The 20177-nt window shown below is 35.8% G+C and overlaps 1 protein-coding gene across 1 annotated transcript; it reads left to right on the top strand.

Moving 5' to 3' along the window:
* The first annotated feature begins 1317 nt into the window (after nucleotides 1-1317).
* LOC107596273 (ran-binding protein 3-like) lies at nucleotides 1318-19829 on the top strand. The gene is made up of 13 exons (XM_016286969.1): nucleotides 1318-1328; nucleotides 1637-1723; nucleotides 1864-1935; nucleotides 8718-8783; nucleotides 10913-11014; nucleotides 13106-13206; nucleotides 15154-15267; nucleotides 15394-15491; nucleotides 15569-15644; nucleotides 16677-16773; nucleotides 18914-19038; nucleotides 19460-19580; nucleotides 19666-19829. The coding sequence occupies exons 3-13, from the start codon at nucleotides 1884-1886 to the stop codon at nucleotides 19827-19829; spliced, it is 1116 nt and encodes a 371-aa protein (XP_016142455.1). The 5' UTR covers nucleotides 1318-1328; nucleotides 1637-1723; nucleotides 1864-1883.
* Nucleotides 19830-20177: the final 348 nt, after the last annotated feature.

Here is a 20177-nt window from a genome sequence, read left to right as displayed (position 1 = left end):
TCCAACTGATTTGTCAAAAAGCACATTGTTCCTTACAATATATTGCATGAGATGTTATTCTCACTGTCTATACAATGCATGGGGGACAGACAAATGGATGTGTGCGCTCTTTATCAATCAGTATCCCAGAGGAGTGTCTTGCAAAATGCTAATATGTGTGTTGTAATTTTAATTTAAATTGAGTTATAATCATGTTTGCATATTGACTGCAGCATTCTTGCCATAGACTTGCGTGAGATAGTTGTGAAATCGCATGCAGTCTGCCTTTGCTCTGTCAATTGCTTTTTACGTTTCCGTTCATTTTGCGGCCAATTTTTGGTGGCAAAAATTACGATGCATTGAATGAAGTTTTGGGATTTTAATTTGGGGTTTAATGCACCATAATTTAATTCCTCAAAAATATCATAATGCCATATTTGTTATTCTGAAAATAAAACTTTCAACAGCTGATAACAGAAATATTGGCATGGAGCAAAAGCAGCGTGTACATGGAATGATGCAATGATGATGTTTTGCTGGAAAGGAACTTGTATATGATATGTGATGAGATGCAGACAGTGAGATACTAACACAACGTCTCATGAAATATATTGTAGGACGCAGATGTGCCTGTATCATCCAGACATCAGTTTGAGAGTTATTTGGAGGTCATTGTCTGAATTAAAGGGATGGTTCACCCAAAGCATTTACATTTATTGATCCCCAGGTCATCCGAGATGTAGATGAGTTTGTTTCAGATTTGCTTCAGATTTGTAGAAATGTAGCACTGCATCACTTGCTCAGCAATGGATGCTCTGCAGTGAATGGGTGCCGTCAGAATGAGAGTCCAAACAGCTGATAAAAACATCACAGTAATCCACAGCACTCCAGTCCATCAGTTAATGTCTTGAGAAGACAAAAGCTGTGTGTTTGTAAGAAACAAATCCATCAAGATGTTTTTAAGTCATCTATCCATAATAACGCTTCCTCCAGTGGAAAAAGTAGTCTGTTCCAAATCAGGAGAGAAATCTGCGCAGATCAAGCACTGTTTACAAGTGAAAACAGTCCAAAACAAAACAGTCCATTTTGATTATTGTATGTATTTTAGTCAGAAGCAACAGTTTAAATTCGAAATGCTTTAATTGTTTCTTACAAACACTCAGCTTTTGTCATCTCAAGACATTAACTAATGGACTGGAGTGCTGTGGATTACTGTGATGTTTTTATCAGCTGTTTGGACTCTCATTCTGACGGCACCCATTCACTGTCATTGGTGAGCAAGTGATGCAAGTTTCTACAAATCTGAAGAAGAAACAAACTCCTCTACATCTTGAATGAATGGCCTGAGGGTGAGCACATTTTCAGCTCATTTTCATTTTTGGGTGAGCTATTTCTTTGTCTGTTATGCATTTATTGACATAATAAACATGTTTTTCTATACAGATGTCTTTTTATTTTTGCATCCTTTTTTTTGTAATTTTTAAAGTCACATCGGCTGAAGGTAGAAGCAAGTGTAATTAATATTATCAGAATGGTCAGTGATTGCAAAAGGATCATTTAAATCGAGCATTTTCAGTTCTTTGCGCTGTGTCCAGAATTTTAGTGCTTTACTAGTTTTAGTTTCTGGTTGGTCTATTGATTTAATTGTGTTCTCCAGATTCAGATCGGGATGATGGCGAGTACTGTCCTCCAGTAAAGAGAGAGAGGACCTCATCTCTGACCCAGTTCCCCCCATCACATTCAGGTGAGTCTATAATGAGCCGTGGCACTGCAGTGGATCGGGAACGGGGTGGGTTCTAAGTATTACTTTGCTGATTTTTGCTGAAAGTGTTACACTCCCATCTGAAACTCTTTCTTTCATGCTTTCTTTGACTCCTGCTACAGTTCCCAAGAATAATATCTTTATGCCCTCAAGTTTATGCCAGTCTCCAACTGGTAATTCAGACTCGGAGCCAGGTAAGAACCAACCTTCTTTTAAAAATGGTTTAATATGCAACTGTGGAGGAGATTTCGCAGTGAGTGGAGCTACTATTCACAATGCAATAGAAATAGAAACCAAAACTGGCAGAAAGTCTTGTTTTGGGTTCATGACTCTTCAGTTTTATTGTTTGGATTGGAAAAAATATTTTTACTCAAGTTTCAGAGTAATCGACTGTTCAAATAAGAAATACAAATTCATAATTCTTTAAATCTGCCATAGGCCCACCTTTATTTAAACATTATCTGTAGTCAGAGGTCTTCTAGAGTAGTTTTAAAAACAGTTTGCAATGATATTGATCAAAATCTAAAAATAAATGATTGCTTATTTTGCCTGTCACTAGATGCTTCATCACGCCAGTCTCTGTCAGGACATCTGTTACTCAGTGTAATTTACAGGGTTCTGTGGCCGTCCACAGCTTTTGTCATGTTTGACAGTCTTGGGCTTTGTTTACGCTGCACACATCCAATTTGGTTTTCAAATATGATCTTCAGGAGTGACTGTCTGCATTGTAATTTTTCACATGTGGATGTGGTTTGGATTGGGTTTGTAAACATCAAATTTCTTTTTCCTTTTTTTTATGCAGACAAAAAAAAACACCTAAACAAATTTGAAATGGATACGTCAAACTATGAGATTTTGCTGCTTTTCCTAACTAAGACATATTGTTTGTTTGGTCATCAAATCAGATTTCTCCGTTCATTAATGGGATGCATTATAACGAAAGTATCATGAAATTTTGTAATCTTGTCTCAAGATACTTTTTATGTATGCATGTGTGTATACACACTAGGGCTGGACTATAATTCAATATCAATATGTCATTCTAATATGCTGATTTGCTGATTATCAATATTTAAAACAGTTGAGTACATTTTTTGTTCAGGATTCTTTGATGAATAGAAAGATCCAAAGATCAGCATTTATCTGAAATAAAAAGCTTTTGTAACATTATACACTATTCCATTCAGTATAATTTTTATTATTTTTTGGGGGAAAATTATAGAAATTAATACTTTTATTTAGCAAGGATGCTTAATTTATCAAAAGTGATGATAAAGGCATTTATATTTCAGATAAATAGTGTTCATATCGATATCGTATTATCGTATCGACCGAAATTAAGAAATATATCGTGATATAAATTTTGGCCATATCGTCCAGCCCTAATACACACACACACACACACACACACACACACACACACACATATATATATATATATATGTATATGTGTGTGTGTGTGTGTGTGTGTGTGTGTTTTTGTATTAAGTTGTATATTGTATTAAATGTATTAAAAATGTTAATTGTTATAAAAATAATTTTACAAATATATGTACATTATAAAAAATAATTTCAGTGTAAAAAGCACATCAGTGTATGAATTACATTTTATTATTACATTCAGAAATAATGTAAAATACCAGCAAATAAAAGGAAACATTTACAGACATTTTAAACTATATATATATTTTTTTTTTTATTTTTTTTTAACATACACTTTGCAGTACCTGCAAAATGTTAATTATTTTACCAAAATACGAGGGATCATACAAAATGCATGTTATTTTTTTAGTACTGACCTGAATAAAATATTTCACATAAAACGCGTTTACATATAGTCCACAAGAGAAAATGAACCCCGCCGATATGAGCGTGTCGCCGATATATCGGTATCTGCGAATATGCCGCCGATATGAACATTTTTACAGAACATATAATGCAGATAAAATGCTTGAAATGGTGTAATTACTTAGTTTGTCCAGCAGAGCGCGCTCCATTGTTTGCTACTGGCGACCTGGATGAAACGCTTTAAAGCTCAAGTCAATGGAAAACCATTGAAACTTTGAACGGCCATATCTCCGTAACGGCGCGGCGAATCCGCAACAAATTCGGGGGATCTCTTCAGCTCAAGGAACCCTCTCGAACGCGAATCGAGTGTACGTCTCGAGGCCCTCTTTCGAATGAGACCACCCCCGCGTCGATAGCCCCCGGGGTTCGGGAGTTACTGGTGGTTAAATTTGCAGTCCGGCGCCGACCAATCTAGCGATCCCGGGGGGCTACCGACGCGCGGAGGGTGGTGTTCAAGAGGGCTCGTCGAACTGAAGGGATCCCCCGAATTTGGTGGAGATCCGCCAGTGCGTTCGCAAGTTAGTGACACCAGTCAACACTTGCACTTCAGTAAGGAGGTCTCTTGTTCAGGCAGCATTCAAGCGTGGTCTTATTCGACCATAAGTGCCCTGCGAAGTGGACTTCATATGAGATTCCGCCATGATTCCAGTTCCAAGGGAACATACACGTTACATTCAAAGGGCATTAAAGTGCGCGAGACGTGAATTTATATTGTATTTATTTACAGAGGTAGGGGAGAGCGGGGCACAAAGTAACACTTTTTGACTTTCTCAGTTTGTGTAAATCCACATGGGGTTCAGAATATATATATTTTTTTTATCCACGGTAATTTTACACTTGTCTAGTACAAATATGTTGCTTTGTTTCATAATTAGTGTATAGGTTTTTCTTTATTTTCCCTAAAAAAATGGAAGTGAAATGTGACAACATGCCCCATAGGTGGAACACATTGTAACATCTGAGGGGCACTTTGTAACTTGACCATATGACAGCTTAAAATCTTATCTGATCGAATGAAACGCGCATAGAAGACAAACTAAAATATTTTGTTAATATATATTTTTTTTGTTCAAATAAAATAATGGCATTTTTTAAGAATTAAAAATAATCTGATTTTGGAGTTTGACAATGAACACATTGCAACCATGCTTGGGACGGCCCACATAAACGAGCAAAAATGCTTTACATGTCTGACTGTCAGTCTTTATTCACCTGTTTCTCATTAAAATTAATTAAAGTAAATAGTGTAAATTACATCGCTAATGTCATAGAATAGCACATTGTAATGCGGTGTTACAACGTGCCCCATCAGCGCAACTGGAATTTAAAACTGGTTAGTGTCTTCTGCTAGTAATCAAAGCATTAAAAAACTATCTGAACTGATAAATAACCGATTGGAGATTAAAATAATAGCAGATTTGTCTCATTTTAAATGAATAATAAAAACTGAGATATAAAATTTACTTAAGCCAGAATTTAAATGTTACTATGGTAAAATAAATATTCAAACCACGTGTGTTACAACTAACACCCTGTTACTTTGTGCATCGCACTCATCGCAAGTTTATTGTTAAATTGTTAAATGCCCTTACATATCTCTGTCACCATTATAAGTGTTTGATCACCACATTTGAGTGATCATTGCAAAAAATGTGTTTATGTATATATATTCTGTTTATGCATATACTGTATTCTATATATAGTACTATAATGTACACAAAGAATACCGGCCAATATATCGGTATCTGCCTTTTTTCTGCCGATATCTGCCCATATCGGTCGGGCTCTAGTTGTTACCTGGATGATCCACAGCGGCATTTTTATTTTATTTGTTTTTGATAGTTGTTCATGAGTCCCTTGTTTGTCCTGAAGTTAAACTGCCTGCTGTTCTTCAGAAAAATCCTGCATGGCCCACAAATTCTGGTTTTCCAGCATCTTTTGCATATTTGAACCCTTTCCAACAATCACTGATTTTGAGACCTATCTTTTCACACTGAGTACGACTGAGAGACTCATACGCAACTATTACAGACTCTTTATGCATCGTTTTTCCTTCTGGAGCATCAGTGAGCATTTGAACCTAGATAACATGTTACACACAGTAATGTAAATGGCAGATGCTGTGCATGCATCTGAAGGCAGCTTTCTGTTTTGGTCTCTCTTAGAAAGAGGCAAGCACACTAAACCCAAATGTGTATCGGCTGCTGTCAGGGATAGGCATGGGACGGTATGAGATTTTGGCGGTATGATAACCTTAAGCAAAAATATCACGGTATCACGGTATTGTCGTTACAGCTCTAAAATGTGTTATTTTTAAATGACTGGGTAAAAAAAAAAACTTTTTTCTGCTGAACACAATATATTTTGTTTTTGAGCAACATACAGAATATTAGGAACCGTAGAATTTGTTTATTTTTTCTGACTTATTTGTTTCCTAAAAAGAAGAAAAAAGACTGACATCTTTATTTAACCTAAATCTGTAATTACAGTTATTTAATTTTAGTTATATAATTCATATACATGTCATTTATATAATTTCATATACATCATTTGATTTAATAATAACAATTTGAAACAAAAACAGAATGTTCTGACTAGCTTTGTGAAATTATACTACTTGCCTGAACGAATCAACCAGCAGATGCTCTGAATGAGAGGCAGATTCACTCTCTGACAGCAGGAGGCGCTTCTGGAACACCAGATACTGCTTTTCCTTGGTTACCGCTGTGAACAAAGTAGCACTGCGCTGAAACACTGCTTTAATATGAACTATACAGAGACGAGATGAAAAGAAAATACCACGTAAACTTTTCTGAAGCCGGATGTCTTGAAATAATAATTTCTAAACATTAAACATTGACTGTCAGTCTTTTCACTTGTTTCTCATTAAAATTAAAGTAAATAGTGTAAATTACATCGCTAATGTCATAGAATAGCACATTGTAATGCGGTGTTACAACGTGCCCCATCAGCGCAACTGGAATTTAAAACTGGTTAGTGTCTTCTGCTAGTAATCAAAGCATTAAAAAACTATCTGAACTGATAAATAACCGATTGGAGATTAAAATAATAGCAGATTTGTCTCATTTTAAATGAATAATAAAAACTGAGATATAAAATTTACTTAAGCCAGAATTTAAATGTTACTATGGTAAAATAAATATTCAAACCACGTGTGTTACAACTAACACCCTGTTACTTTGTGCATCGCACTCATCGCAAGTTTATTGTTAAATTGTTAAATGCCCTTACATATCTCTGTCACCATTATAAGTGTTTGATCACCACATTTGAGTGATCATTGCAAAAAATGTGTTTATGTATATATATTCTGTTTATGCATATACTGTATTCTATATATAGTACTATAATGTACACAAAGAATACCGGCCAATATATCGGTATCTGCCTTTTTTCTGCCGATATCTGCCCATATCGGTCGGGCTCTAGTTGTTACCTGGATGATCCACAGCGGCATTTTTATTTTATTTGTTTTTGATAGTTGTTCATGAGTCCCTTGTTTGTCCTGAAGTTAAACTGCCTGCTGTTCTTCAGAAAAATCCTGCATGGCCCACAAATTCTGGTTTTCCAGCATCTTTTGCATATTTGAACCCTTTCCAACAATCACTGATTTTGAGACCTATCTTTTCACACTGAGTACGACTGAGAGACTCATACGCAACTATTACAGACTCTTTATGCATCGTTTTTCCTTCTGGAGCATCAGTGAGCATTTGAACCTAGATAACATGTTACACACAGTAATGTAAATGGCAGATGCTGTGCATGCATCTGAAGGCAGCTTTCTGTTTTGGTCTCTCTTAGAAAGAGGCAAGCACACTAAACCCAAATGTGTATCGGCTGCTGTCAGGGATAGGCATGGGACGGTATGAGATTTTGGCGGTATGATAACCTTAAGCAAAAATATCACGGTATCACGGTATTGTCGTTACAGCTCTAAAATGTGTTATTTTTAAATGACTGGGTAAAAAAAAAAACTTTTTTCTGCTGAACACAATATATTTTGTTTTTGAGCAACATACAGAATATTAGGAACCGTAGAATTTGTTTATTTTTTCTGACTTATTTGTTTCCTAAAAAGAAGAAAAAAGACTGACATCTTTATTTAACCTAAATCTGTAATTACAGTTATTTAATTTTAGTTATATAATTCATATACATGTCATTTATATAATTTCATATACATCATTTGATTTAATAATAACCCAATTTGAAGCAAAAACCGAATGTTCTGACTAGCTTTGTGAAGTTATACTACTTGCCTGAACGAATCAACCAGCAGATGCTCTGAATGAGAGGCAGATTCACTCTCTGACAGCAGGAGGCGCTTCTGGAACACCAGATACTGCTTTTCCTTGGTTACCGCTGTGAACAAAGTAGCACTGCGCTGAAACACTGCTTTAATATGAACTATACAGAGACGAGATGAAAAGAAAATACCACGTAAACTTTTCTGAAGCCGGTCGGTTCCCCTCAGAAACACATTCATATAAACCCCCAAATCAATATTGAGGATTTTCTTCCAATAGCCCGTGAATCATGAACAGTGATTGATCTGCCTGCTACAGTATTTTTCTCTGTGCGTCTGTCTTCAGCGTTTTGAAACAGTGACATTTTCAAATTGCGGTATACCTTGAAACTGGTAATCGGCCCATGCCTAGTCGGGAATGTGCTAAAACAAGTCCAGAGGCCTGTGGGGGGACTAAGGTCTAACAGGAAGTGGTCAGAGCCGTTTTGATGCTGTAGATATGAGGCACAGCGATGAGGGCCCTACAGAGATGGAGTACTAGTGTATATACTGTGCGGTATATAGTTCATACTGCCTACCGTTGAAAAAACATGAAGCCGTATGCATCAAAAAAAAAAAACTGTACTACCCCCCCCCCATTTCTGACGGAAAAGCATGAGACCCTTTTAACTTGCATAGTAGTGCAGAAAATGCTTTAATCGCAGCGTCTTATTCTTGACCGATCTGTTTGAGGTAGTGTTGTGTCCTCATATGGATGAACTTTGAGTGTTTGTTTATCTGAGAGCTCTTATCTGGTCTTGCATAAGGCATGTTTGGTTTATCATCTTAAATGTTTATGCTTCTGTTTGTCTGTCTCAGAAGAGAAGCCCGTCGGGTTCAGGTTGAAACCTCCCACACTCATTCATGGCCAGGCCCCAAGCGCAGGTAAGATCAACTCATTCCTGCTTTGAACGTTTACTACATCTAAACACGCGTGCAACACATGAATGTGCTTTTTTAGAGCACGAAAGATTAGGGAAATGACTCCCAATGTGTCTGACTGACTGTAAAGCTTCCTCTTTCAGTACTTGTTTTTTTTTTTTTTTTTTAAATGTCATCTTGTGCGTTTGAAAGCTCCCTAAATAGATTAAGACAAAATGCTTAAATGTTTAGCTATTCAAATAGATCTTGCTTAGAATATTATTTAGATTTTATGTACTATTTTATATTATGATTTTATATATATATATATATATATATATATATATATATATATATATATATATATACACATTGTTATTATTACTACTATTAGTGGTATTATTATATACTTAAATATTGCTTAAAAATTACTATTACTTTAATATTTATTAATATTTTCGAATTTATGCATTTAGCTTTTATGTTTAGAATTAAATTTTTTGTTTGTTTTAGTTGTTTATTTGCTTTTGTCATTTTTTTTATTTCCCTTTAGCTCTAGTTTATTTTTATTTCAGTTTAAGTAATTCTAGTACTTAAGTAGTAAGTTTTTAATCTAATATTTATATTTAATTTGAGCTTTATTTCAATTAATGAAAAAGAAAATTAAAATTTTTAATTATAATTAATTTAAATTAAATTAGTTTTAGATAACTATAACGACACTATCTTAGAAAGCTTTTCCATATATTAAAACATCCCATTGCATGAGAATTGCAATTAAGGCTTTTTATTTGATCATCAAACATTGGTGTGTGCTGTTGTGCTTAGGGATGCACCGATACCATTTTTTTTCAGAACCGATCCGATACCAAAAAATGAGTATCGACCGATACCGATCCAATACCAGCACAGTTATTTTTTTATTTTTATTTTTGTAGAATTTCTATACCTCTGTGTGTTGACCTGATCGTCACTGTTTTGTGTGGTAAACACAATCTACTAATACAGACAACTTCATTATACAGAAAAATAACAAATGAAAAAGTACATAATCATAATCTATGAAAAATAACACTATTATAATCTAGTTTAGTGGATAATTCAGCAGCAGAAGTTACTATAGAAAAATGATGAATGCACAATAATTTTTATAAAATCTAAACATTAAGTCAAAAGAACTATTTAGTGGGGAACAAATAAAAGTGAATAAATGTAGGACTAAATCTGGTAAAATGACACATTGCTCTTTGTATTGTTGTAAAATATATTTAGATATGTGTACTGTAAGACATTTCTTTTAAATATATAGCACAGTAATTAGGCAGCAACATATGATAGGACAAAACAAGAAAGGCTATTAACAATCTTTCATTGCGCAAAAGTATTATGATATGAAATGCTCCAATACAGAGCGGCACAAATCGCTTATGCGTATCCCGTGCGCAGAATTATGCGCTTGAAGCTACACCGAGTCACAGCACGCTGCGCTCTGCATAGAAAAGTTCAAAGCACAAAGGGAAGAGATATTGATGTGTATTGTATGATATATGTGCGATAGTCTTTTCTTTGAACAGTTTTACATTTCAGTTACTGTGCGCGTGAAGAACAATTCATAGTGCTCTCTACTCCAGTGTTGTGACCTAACAGACACCCGGTAGAAAGTAACATGCTTTAGAAATGGCACTAAACTCCAGCAAGATAAAGTCCTTACAGGCAAAACCACTAATCTTTATCTACAGATCAAGTATAATAATAGCAACATTGTATCATTTTGGAGAGAGTTTCATCGTCTTGACTGTCGTAACCGAACGCAACACGCAGTTTGAATGCTGAATGAATGACAGGCGCAGCAGAGAGAGAGTTTACACCAACTTGAACTTAATGACTGTACCTCACATTAAACTATGGAACGGTTTCAGAACACTTAGAATATAGTGCATGGAAACTTTATGGTGCTTTGTTGTGCCTTTCGTGGGGCTTAACAGTAACACGGAATAGTATACTCACAATATCGTCTCGTCTGACCGATACCCGATCCGGCAGAAAATGGCAGTATCGGAGCCGATGCCGATACTGAGTATCAGTTCGGTGCATCCCTAGTTGTGCTGCGGCGTTTGGTTTCTGATTCAATCCGTTAGTAGGTTGTTTTCCAGGCGTTCCCAGTCAGAAGCCCAAAGAACAGCAGCGCAGTGTTCTGAGACCAGCCGTTTTACAGGCGCCTCCGGCCAAAACCCTCACAGAACCCGTCAAGACCAGTACGTACATCTCGCATAATGCTCACTGCTGGCTTTCACAGCAACAGAATCTGTGGAGGCCTCAGTCTGTTCTGTATAGATTCATATTTCAGGCTCATTTTGTGCTTGGAATGAATATGTAATCCTCAGTCAAAACTACCCAGTTCTCCTGAAATCTATTTTATTTTTTCACAAATTTGGTTTAATGTTTTAATGGGCTAATTCATTTCTAATAATCAAAGCATGTCAGATTTTTTTTTTCATAAGTTTAGTCAATTTTTTTTATGCAATTATTCATTCTTTTCATTTTAATATATTTCATTTTAAAGCGTTTCCTCCTTGTATGGCTTCCAAAATCTACAGAATACGAAAAATAAACTGTCAAGTGAATATTGAGAGAAATAAGTGTTTATTTCAGTTGGGTTTTTACTATGTCTCACTTGTCATTATTAAAGGGGTCATATGATGCGATTTCAAGTTTTCCTTTCTCTTTGGAGTGTTACAAGCTGTTCGTGAATAGATAAGATCCCTAAAGTTGCAAAGACTAAAGTCTCAAACCCAAAGAGAGATTCTTTATAAAAGTTCAAACTCGTCCACGCCCTCCTGCGTGTTTACGTCACTGTGTGGGAAGATTTGCATAACACAAATTTGGTTTAATGTTTTAATGGGCTAATTCATTTCTAATAATCAAAGCATGTCAGATTTTTTTTTTCATAAGTTTAGTCAATTTTTTTTATGCAATTATTCATTCGTTTCATGTTAATATATTTCATTTTAAAGCGTTTCCTCCTTGTATGGCTTCCAAAATCTACAGAATACGAAAAATAAACTGTCAAGTGAATATTGAGAGAAATAAGTGTTTATTTCAGTTGGGTTTTTACTATGTCTCACTTGTCATTATTAAAGGGGTCATATGATGCGATTTCAAGTTTTCCTTTCTCTTTGGAGTGTTACAAGCTGTTCGTGAATAGATAAGATCCCTAAAGTTGCAAAGACTAAAGTCTCAAACCCAAAGAGAGATACTTTATAAAAGTTCAAACTCGTCCACGCCCTCCTGCGTGTCTACGTCACTGTGTGGGAAGATTTGCATAACGCCGCCCAAATGTTCACGCAAAGAAAGAAGAACTTTTATTCTCACTGTAGTATTGTTTCCGCCGTCATGTCGTGGAGACGCTGTGTGTTTCGTTGTGAAAGCGAAACTACATTGTTTGGTCTTCCAAAAGAGGACACAACTAGAAATCAGTGGGTAAGTTGTATTTACAACACTGCTCCAGAACAGTTCAACCCAAATATTCAGATGTGTGCAGCACATTTTATGGAGGACTGTTTCCTGATCCTGGTAGAGTAGACAAAGTAGGCAGTAGTACAATGCCGGCTGTTCTGACTCACAGCTTGTAAGTATGTTTTCATATTTAAAGAATTTGCCACTGACGATTCAAACGCGAGTTTTGAGCAGTGTAGTCCGATCACAAATGCAGTGCTTGTTGTCCGATCACAAATGCAGACATAGTTTGGTTTATGCGGCGTGATACACAACGCGTAAAAAGACAGTATTAGTAATTATAATCAGTAATTATGTCCTCACTGGATGCAACAAATGCCTCGTTTATAATGCGTTTTAATGTTTTTGTCTCGTCGCTCCGGCCGGGACACAGCATCTCAGTATGGTAAGGGTTGTAACATTTCCGTCACATGCTTGAGGTATTCGGCCAATCACAACGCACTGGATAGCTGGCCAGTTACAGCAAACCTCGCTTTTTCAGACCGATGAGCTTTGAAAAATCGACACGTTTCAGAAAGGCGGGGCATAGAGGAGAAACAATAATGTACAGTATGTGGAAAATTTGTTTTTTGAACCTTAAACAGCATAAACACATTTCATTACACCAAATACACAAAATAATGTTTTTTTTAGCAACATCATATGACCCCTTTAAGGTATATTATTTGTAAATGTCAACATTATATTGGCCATCAATCATCTTGCTCTTTAGATATATTAGTGTGGCCTAGTTGACGTTTCGGGTGACCACTAGTATTCATGACTCATTGCTGTAATACATGTGTTGATAGTGTGATGCTGTGAGTTTATGCCGTTGTTTTCACTCGTAGACTCCAGCTGTGGAACAAATGGAGTGGGGAAGTTTGGAGATTCATCATCAGAGAGCCGATCCGTTTTCCTGAACAACACGGAGAGCTCGGACAAATCACCGGTGAGGACATGCGGCACAAACATCTGAGATGGAAACGCTTGATAAATAAACCACAACTAATTGCATCCTGTTTAGAGCATCTCGGAAATATCAGCGTCACCTGTAGTCATTGCTCATGGGTGCTTAGGAATTCATAATTGATGACTAATAAATATAACTAGGAAATTCTGATCTGATCTAGTTCCAGCATTAATGCAGTTTTATTTTAGAGTTAATCGTCTTGGTTTTCAGCAGCAGGAATGTGGTGTAATTGTGCTGAACTGTGACATTTCAAAGGCGTTTCGCTTCTTGAATTATGAAATATTTACTATATAGAGACTTTATTATACAGACTTTATTGAAATGGGCTTAAATTTTCACAATCTTGGCAAATCTTAGCAAATATCATCTTACTAAGACATTATTGGGAGATATAATGAAAAAAACTCATATTTCTATGCATTGTAAGTAGTCTGTTATACTGTTATAAAGATCTCATTGATTTACATTACCAGCATCAGAATTTCATCTTACCGTTTGGCCATATAAATGTCAGCATCTGCACCATATTGCATATTTTTGCTCAAATAAAACTGAGGTGTTTTTTTCCCCTTGATTATGAGCTCCATATTCTCACTATATCATAGAGCAGGGATCCTCAAATCTGGCCCACGAGATCCACTTCCCTGCAGAGTTTAGGTCTAACCCTAATCAAACACACCTGAGCATGCTAATCAATGTCTTCAGGATCATTAGAAAATCACAGCTAGGTGAGTTTGATCAGGGTTGGAGCTAAACTCTGCAGCGCATTGGCCCTCCAGGGCAAGATTTGAGGAACCCTGTCATAGAGGGTTTCTGTGGGTCTTAAAAAGGTCTTAAGTCTTAATTCACCCTTCCACAAATTAAGGCATAGAAAGTCTTAAATCAGGGCAGCAAGTATTAAATTCATGAAGTCATGGCATTCACACCAAAAAAAAAAAAAGTATATCTTCCTCAGTATTTCTGTTTTCCAATACAAATATCTAAATGTCCTTAAATCAGGATTTGAGATGCGAATTGAACATATGAAGTCTTGTTTTCTGGGAAACTGAACAAAATTAAGTGAGTTTATGCTTAAACAAGAACCAAAATCTGTCAGTGGGGTATAAAACATTTTTTGCCTTTGAATTTAGTTGATTTTTCTGAGCCCATTGGCTGATGTTTTTCTTTTTAATGAAATACTATGTATTTTGATCAATTTCACAGAAAGACTTCTTATGGCATTTGCTTCACAAGTAAATGTATTTTGATTGATTAATCTTTAGACATTTGCACTGTCAAATTTACCTTCATAAACCCTGCAGTCTCAAAAGGTCTTAAAGTCTTAATTCACCCTTCCACAAAAATTAAGGCCTTAAAAATGCCTAAACATCCTTAAATCAAGATACGTTTAACTTTAGATGCAAACTGAACATATGAAGTCTTGTTTTCTGAGAAATAAAACAGATTTGAGTTTATGCTTGAAACAAGAACAAATCTATAAACAGTGAATTATGTAGATTTTTCTAAACCTATTGGCAGATATTTGTCTGTTTTAAATTAACTCACTTTATTTTGATCAATTTCTCAGAAAACAAGACTTCTTTATTTTGTCATTTATCTTTTAAATGTATTTTGATTTGAGTCTTTAGATTTTTGCACTGGAAAACGAGACAAAAATACAGATGAAAAACATCACCTTTTTGCAGTGTAGTAATAAAATGCCTTTACATTCAGAAACCAAATTGACGTATTGTTTTCCATTTCGTTTTTTCCTTAAATTCTTTATTTGGTCTTAAAAGTCTTATTTGCCTTCATAAAACCTACAGAAACCCTAATGCTATAAGAGTCATAAAAGCCTGTTGTATCAAACGTAATACTCAAAATACACGCGTTCCTAAAAACCCACAGACTTGTTGTTGGATCTGCATTAATTGTGTTCCTTTGCAGAAGCGGGAGAAGGAAGGAGAAGAAAATGGAGGTGGACAAAAAGTCGACGGCAGTCAGACGGAATGTGCAGTGGACTCGTTTGTGTTCGGGCAGAATATCAAAGAGCGAGCGAAGGTCAGCGCTGACTCACTGCTGCATTGGTTTCATTCTTTATTCGAAGGAGCAAATTGGCACGATAGAAGTTCCCAAGAAGAGTTTGTGTTTATTCTCCGATTCTGTTAATGTGTTTTTCTTGAGCAGTTGGATGAAAACAGCACATCCAGTGACTCAAAAGACTCCACACAAGATTCTCAGTCTGGCCGCACCAATTATTTCTTACAGTACATGGGCAGCGCTAGGTAACGATTCAGTAGAGCTCTATGAATCTGTTCGCTTTCTCTGGACTGGATAAATCTGCTTCTGTTTGCTTTTACAGCTCCAACAATGCCACCAACAGCTCGGATAAAGGCTCCAAGTTTGTTTTTGGCCAGAACATGTCTGAGAGAGTTCTGGTGAGTGGATACCATCACTAGTTTGCACACCAGACATATTTTTTCACTGTTCAGCTTTTAAATGAAGCATTTGAAGGAATAATTTACCCAAAAATAAAAAAAAATTTACTTAGGCCTGTCACAATAACTACTTTTTGTTGTGTGATATATTGCCCCAGAAATAAATGCGATAAGCGATATTATTGTCATTTTAAAGACCATTTTATGCCACTGAATATATAATCATAATGTAACCGCATAATAATGCAAGAAGGTCTACACACTTCCAAATGACAAACTTTTAATTAAGAATATTTAGATCATGGCAATTATGTATCAAAATATTAGATACCTTAAAAATCCTGAATAAATAGTAAATAAACATTTTTTAACAAAACGTGCAAAGTAACAAGTAGAAAAAAGAAAAATGCACAAAGAACTTGTATGGAGATTTTTCCATCTACAGATTTTTCCCTGACCTTCTTTTCTCTGTAAGTAAAAGGTGCACACTATTGCTGAAAAACACAATCACTACTTAAAGCAGTCAGATGTACACGTGCACAAAGGCACAGATCCCTAAACAAGATCATATCTGCAGATTAAACTTTTTTTTTTTTTTTTGTAGAAGCATTTTTTTAAATTTGAACTAGCATCTAATGACCACACCACGTTATGCACGAGAAGCTGCAAAAGACACTGGTGCAAGTGGAATGTACAAAATATTGTGACATTAATTTAATATAATGGGTAAATATAATGGGCGATATATTGCATCACCAAAAATTTAGGTCATGTACATATATTGCGCGATAAGTTGATATATTGATTATTGCGACAGGCCTACATTTACTCCTCCTTTTTATTTTGCCTTAAGACGTTTAGCAGAAAGTCCAAGCTGCTCTTTTCCATACAACTAAAGTAGGAAGTGACTCCATAAAAAAATTTTTTTTATCATGGCTGAACTATTTCTTAATTTCAACAAACACCAGTGAAAACACAGTAAATGGATCATCAGAGGTGTATAAAGATAGTTTTGTATGGGAATGCTTTCAGAGCCCCCCAAAAGGAGGCGAGGTCCCAGTCGAGGCCAGTAAAGACAGTTCAGCTCCAGTGTCCGAGCCGTCATCACAAGAGGCCACACCTGAGAAGAGTAGGTGCTCAACTCCATTTCACACAGTGTGTATGTATATATAATACACACACACACACACACAATTCAGGGTTTCCGCAGGTCTTTTAAAAGTTTTAAAAAGTCTTACATTTGGTTTGGTATCAAATTTAAGGCCATAAAAACTCTTAAATGGAAAGTCTTAATTATGATTTCAGAAGGTCTTAAATTTGGGGATGGAAAGACAATTTCGATACGGCTTAATGTGATGATTCAACTTCGATATGAGCGCTGCACGTTTCAAAGTCAGGTGCTGCACTGCTTTGCTTTACAGCCGTTACCGGGGAAACAGCTGTATTTCTGCCTTTCCAAAAGCGCCACCTACTGGCAGAAGTGAACCATTAGCACAAGTTCATCCTACTGGAGAAGTGTCAGCTGATTGTGGCTTTTTTTACGTCATTATTTTAAAGCATTTGTTGGTGTTTATTTGTACAAATCTAATTTTAAAGATACAGTTCATCCAAAAATTCAAACTGTCATCAATTTCTTACCATATGTTTTTCTGTAATATTTTTTTCTTCAGTGCATCATAAATGAAGACGTTTAGCAGAAAGTCCAAGCTGCTCTTTTCCATACAACTAAAGTAGGAAGTGACTCCATAAAAAAATTTTTTTTATCATGGCTGAACTATTTCTTAATTTCAACAAACACCAGTGAAAACACAGTAAATGGATCATCAGAGGTGTATAAAGATAGTTTTGTATGGGAATGCTTTCAGAGCCCCCCAAAAGGAGGCGAGGTCCCAGTCGAGGCCAGTAAAGACAGTTCAGCTCCAGTGTCCGAGCCGTCATCACAAGAGGCCACACCTGAGAAGAGTAGGTGCTCAACTCCATTTCACACAGTGTGTGTGTATATATAATACACACACACACACAATTCAGGGTTTCCGCAGGTCTTTTAAAAGTTTTAAAAAGTCTTACATTTGGTTTGGTATCAAATTTAAGGCCATAAAAACTCTTAAATGGAAAGTCTTAATTATGATTTCAGGAGGTCCTAAATTTGGGGATGGAAAGACAATTTCGATACGGCTTAATGTGATGATTCAACTTCGATATGAGCGCTGCACGTTTCAAAGTCAGGTGCTGCACTGCTTTGCTTTACAGCCGTTACCGGGGAAACAGCTGTATTTCTGCCTTTCCAAAAGCGCCACCTACTGGCAGAGATTGAGTTTGCATTTTCAATCTGCTGGTTTTGTTCAGACCAATGTGAAAATCAACCCATGGTTTACGCAGCAAACACAGTTGTAGACGTGAATCAGTCATCAAATCTAAACAATTATGACACTAAGATATGTAATTTAATCAATATAATAATTGATTGATAATTGTTTAAATTAATATAATGGATACTTTTGACATCATTTTCTTAAAAATTGTTTAAATATCATTATATCAATAAATATCATTAAGTTATCATAGACATTACCCTACCCCGCTCATATGGGGTTTATATGCAGTTATATTCACTTTTAAGTACTATTTATTTATTATTTATATACATATTATTTTATATATATATATATATTATTCTATATGTTTGTTTATATATTGTTTATTTCATATGCATTATTCTATTTATATACATTAATGTTTTACATATACTATTAAAAATAATAAATTAATTTAATTAAAATTAATCAATTTAATTTAAAAAATGAATTTAAAATACATTTAAAAATGGCATGAATATTCAAGATACATTTAAGAGAGATATATATATATATATATATATATATATATATATATATATATATATATATATATACATGAAACGTGATGTGAATTATTATTTTTTCTTTTTCTCTCTGGTCTGATTGGCTGTGGTTTATGTTCCTTAGTGCAATTTTTTTTTTTCTTTCAGTGAGAATAAAAAAAAAAACGATAATTTTACTTGATGCTGAGAACGTTTTAACTTGACATTGGTCTTTCCAAAATCACACTTTGATTGTTTGGCTCAATGAATATTAAATTAATTATGTGACTGGATGCTCTGGGATTAGCAGTCAGTGTTGTCTTGCTCTAATTAATATTCATGAGTTAAGCCTTCACCATTATAGGCATGTCTGCTGCGTTCAGTTCATCCTGAGGTGTTGAAGTGATATTTTTCTCTGTGTGTGTGTCAGATCACAGTGTAACGGAGTCTCTGGAAGAGTCGGCAGCCGCGTACACCAAAGCCACTGCCAAGAAGTGCATTCTGGAGAAGGTGGAGGTCCGTACGGGAGAGGAGGCGGAAAGCAACGTTTTACAGGTGAGATGACGTTTATATTTGAGCATACCACTCAGCAAAAGTGTTGGGTTGCAGTCCACAATTTAAAGAATGTTCCGGATTCAGAACAACTTAAAGGATTAGTTCACTCCTGATCATTTCCTCACCCCCATGTCATCCAAGATGTTCATGTCTTTGTCTTCAGTCGCAAAGAAATTAAGGTTTTTGAGGAAAAAACTTTCCAGGATTTTTCTCCATAAAAAAAAAATATATATATTTGATGTACTTTTTAACCAGAAATGCTCGTCTTGCACTAGCTCGACTAGGCTACAGATGCGTTTCATAGAGCTTGAGTTGAATTAACCTGAAACATTCTTTTAATCTATGCAGGCCTGTTTTGTTTTTTCCTCAGTAAAACTTTGATGTCCTGATAATGGTCTGACTTGTGTCCATCTTTCCACAGATGCAGTGCAAGTTGTTTGTGTTCGATAAGCCAGCTCAGTCGTGGGTGGAACGAGGCCGCGGTCTGCTCAGACTTAACGATATGGCGTCCACTGATGATGGCTCGCTACAGTCGAGATTAGGTAGGAGCTGCGTCGATCCACTCGCTTTTCTCTAGAGCAGCTGAAATGTCTTGATGTTCCTCATCTGTGTCCGTCTGTCTCTTAGTGATGCGCACGCAGGGCAGTCTGCGTTTGATCCTCAACACCAAGCTTTGGCCTCAGATGCAGGTGGATAAAGCCAGTGAGAAAAGCGTTCGAATCACAGCCATGGACACTGAGGACCAGGGCGTCAAGGTCTTCCTCATATCGGTAGGATGGACACCTCCATAACACGGAACATGCTTAGGTTTTTAATTGTATTTGTCCGTTAAATAATGCAACGGTTTGAAAAGCAACTGGTATCAGGTTTTACTGTTCACAGAAAACGTGGCAATATCAGGTGAAAAACTTTAGGCAATGAATAAATATTTAAATGCCAAGGCAACATTCCTTGTTTTCTTGATGTACTAAACTTGATGTACTGAAATGTTCCTGTTTGACACTGTAAAGCTGCTTTGACACTGTATTGTATACATCTGTATTGTATAAAGTGCTATATAAATAAAATAAAGGTGAAATAACTGAAATATATATATTTTTTAAAAGTATGTATACACATGACTAACACAAAAATGTACT

Source organism: Sinocyclocheilus grahami, unplaced genomic scaffold (assembly GCF_001515645.1).
Source record: "Sinocyclocheilus grahami isolate Dianchi unplaced genomic scaffold, SAMN03320097.WGS_v1.1 scaffold216.1, whole genome shotgun sequence".
NCBI lineage: Eukaryota > Metazoa > Chordata > Actinopteri > Cypriniformes > Cyprinidae > Sinocyclocheilus > Sinocyclocheilus grahami.
Note: the sequence above shows the minus strand (reverse complement) of the source record. Positions and strands in the feature narration are given on the sequence as shown.

Excerpts from the sequence above, each read along its gene's own strand:
- LOC107596273 (XM_016286969.1), top strand. The coding sequence starts at position 1,884 with ATGCCCTCAAGTTTATGCCAGTCTCCAACTGGTAATTCAGACTCGGAG. Across the intron at positions 13,207-15,153 it reads AGAGCTCGGACAAATCACCG|AAGCGGGAGAAGGAAGGAGA; the intron begins GTGAGGACATGC and ends GTTCCTTTGCAG. Across the intron at positions 15,268-15,393 it reads ATATCAAAGAGCGAGCGAAG|TTGGATGAAAACAGCACATC; the intron begins GTCAGCGCTGAC and ends TTTCTTGAGCAG.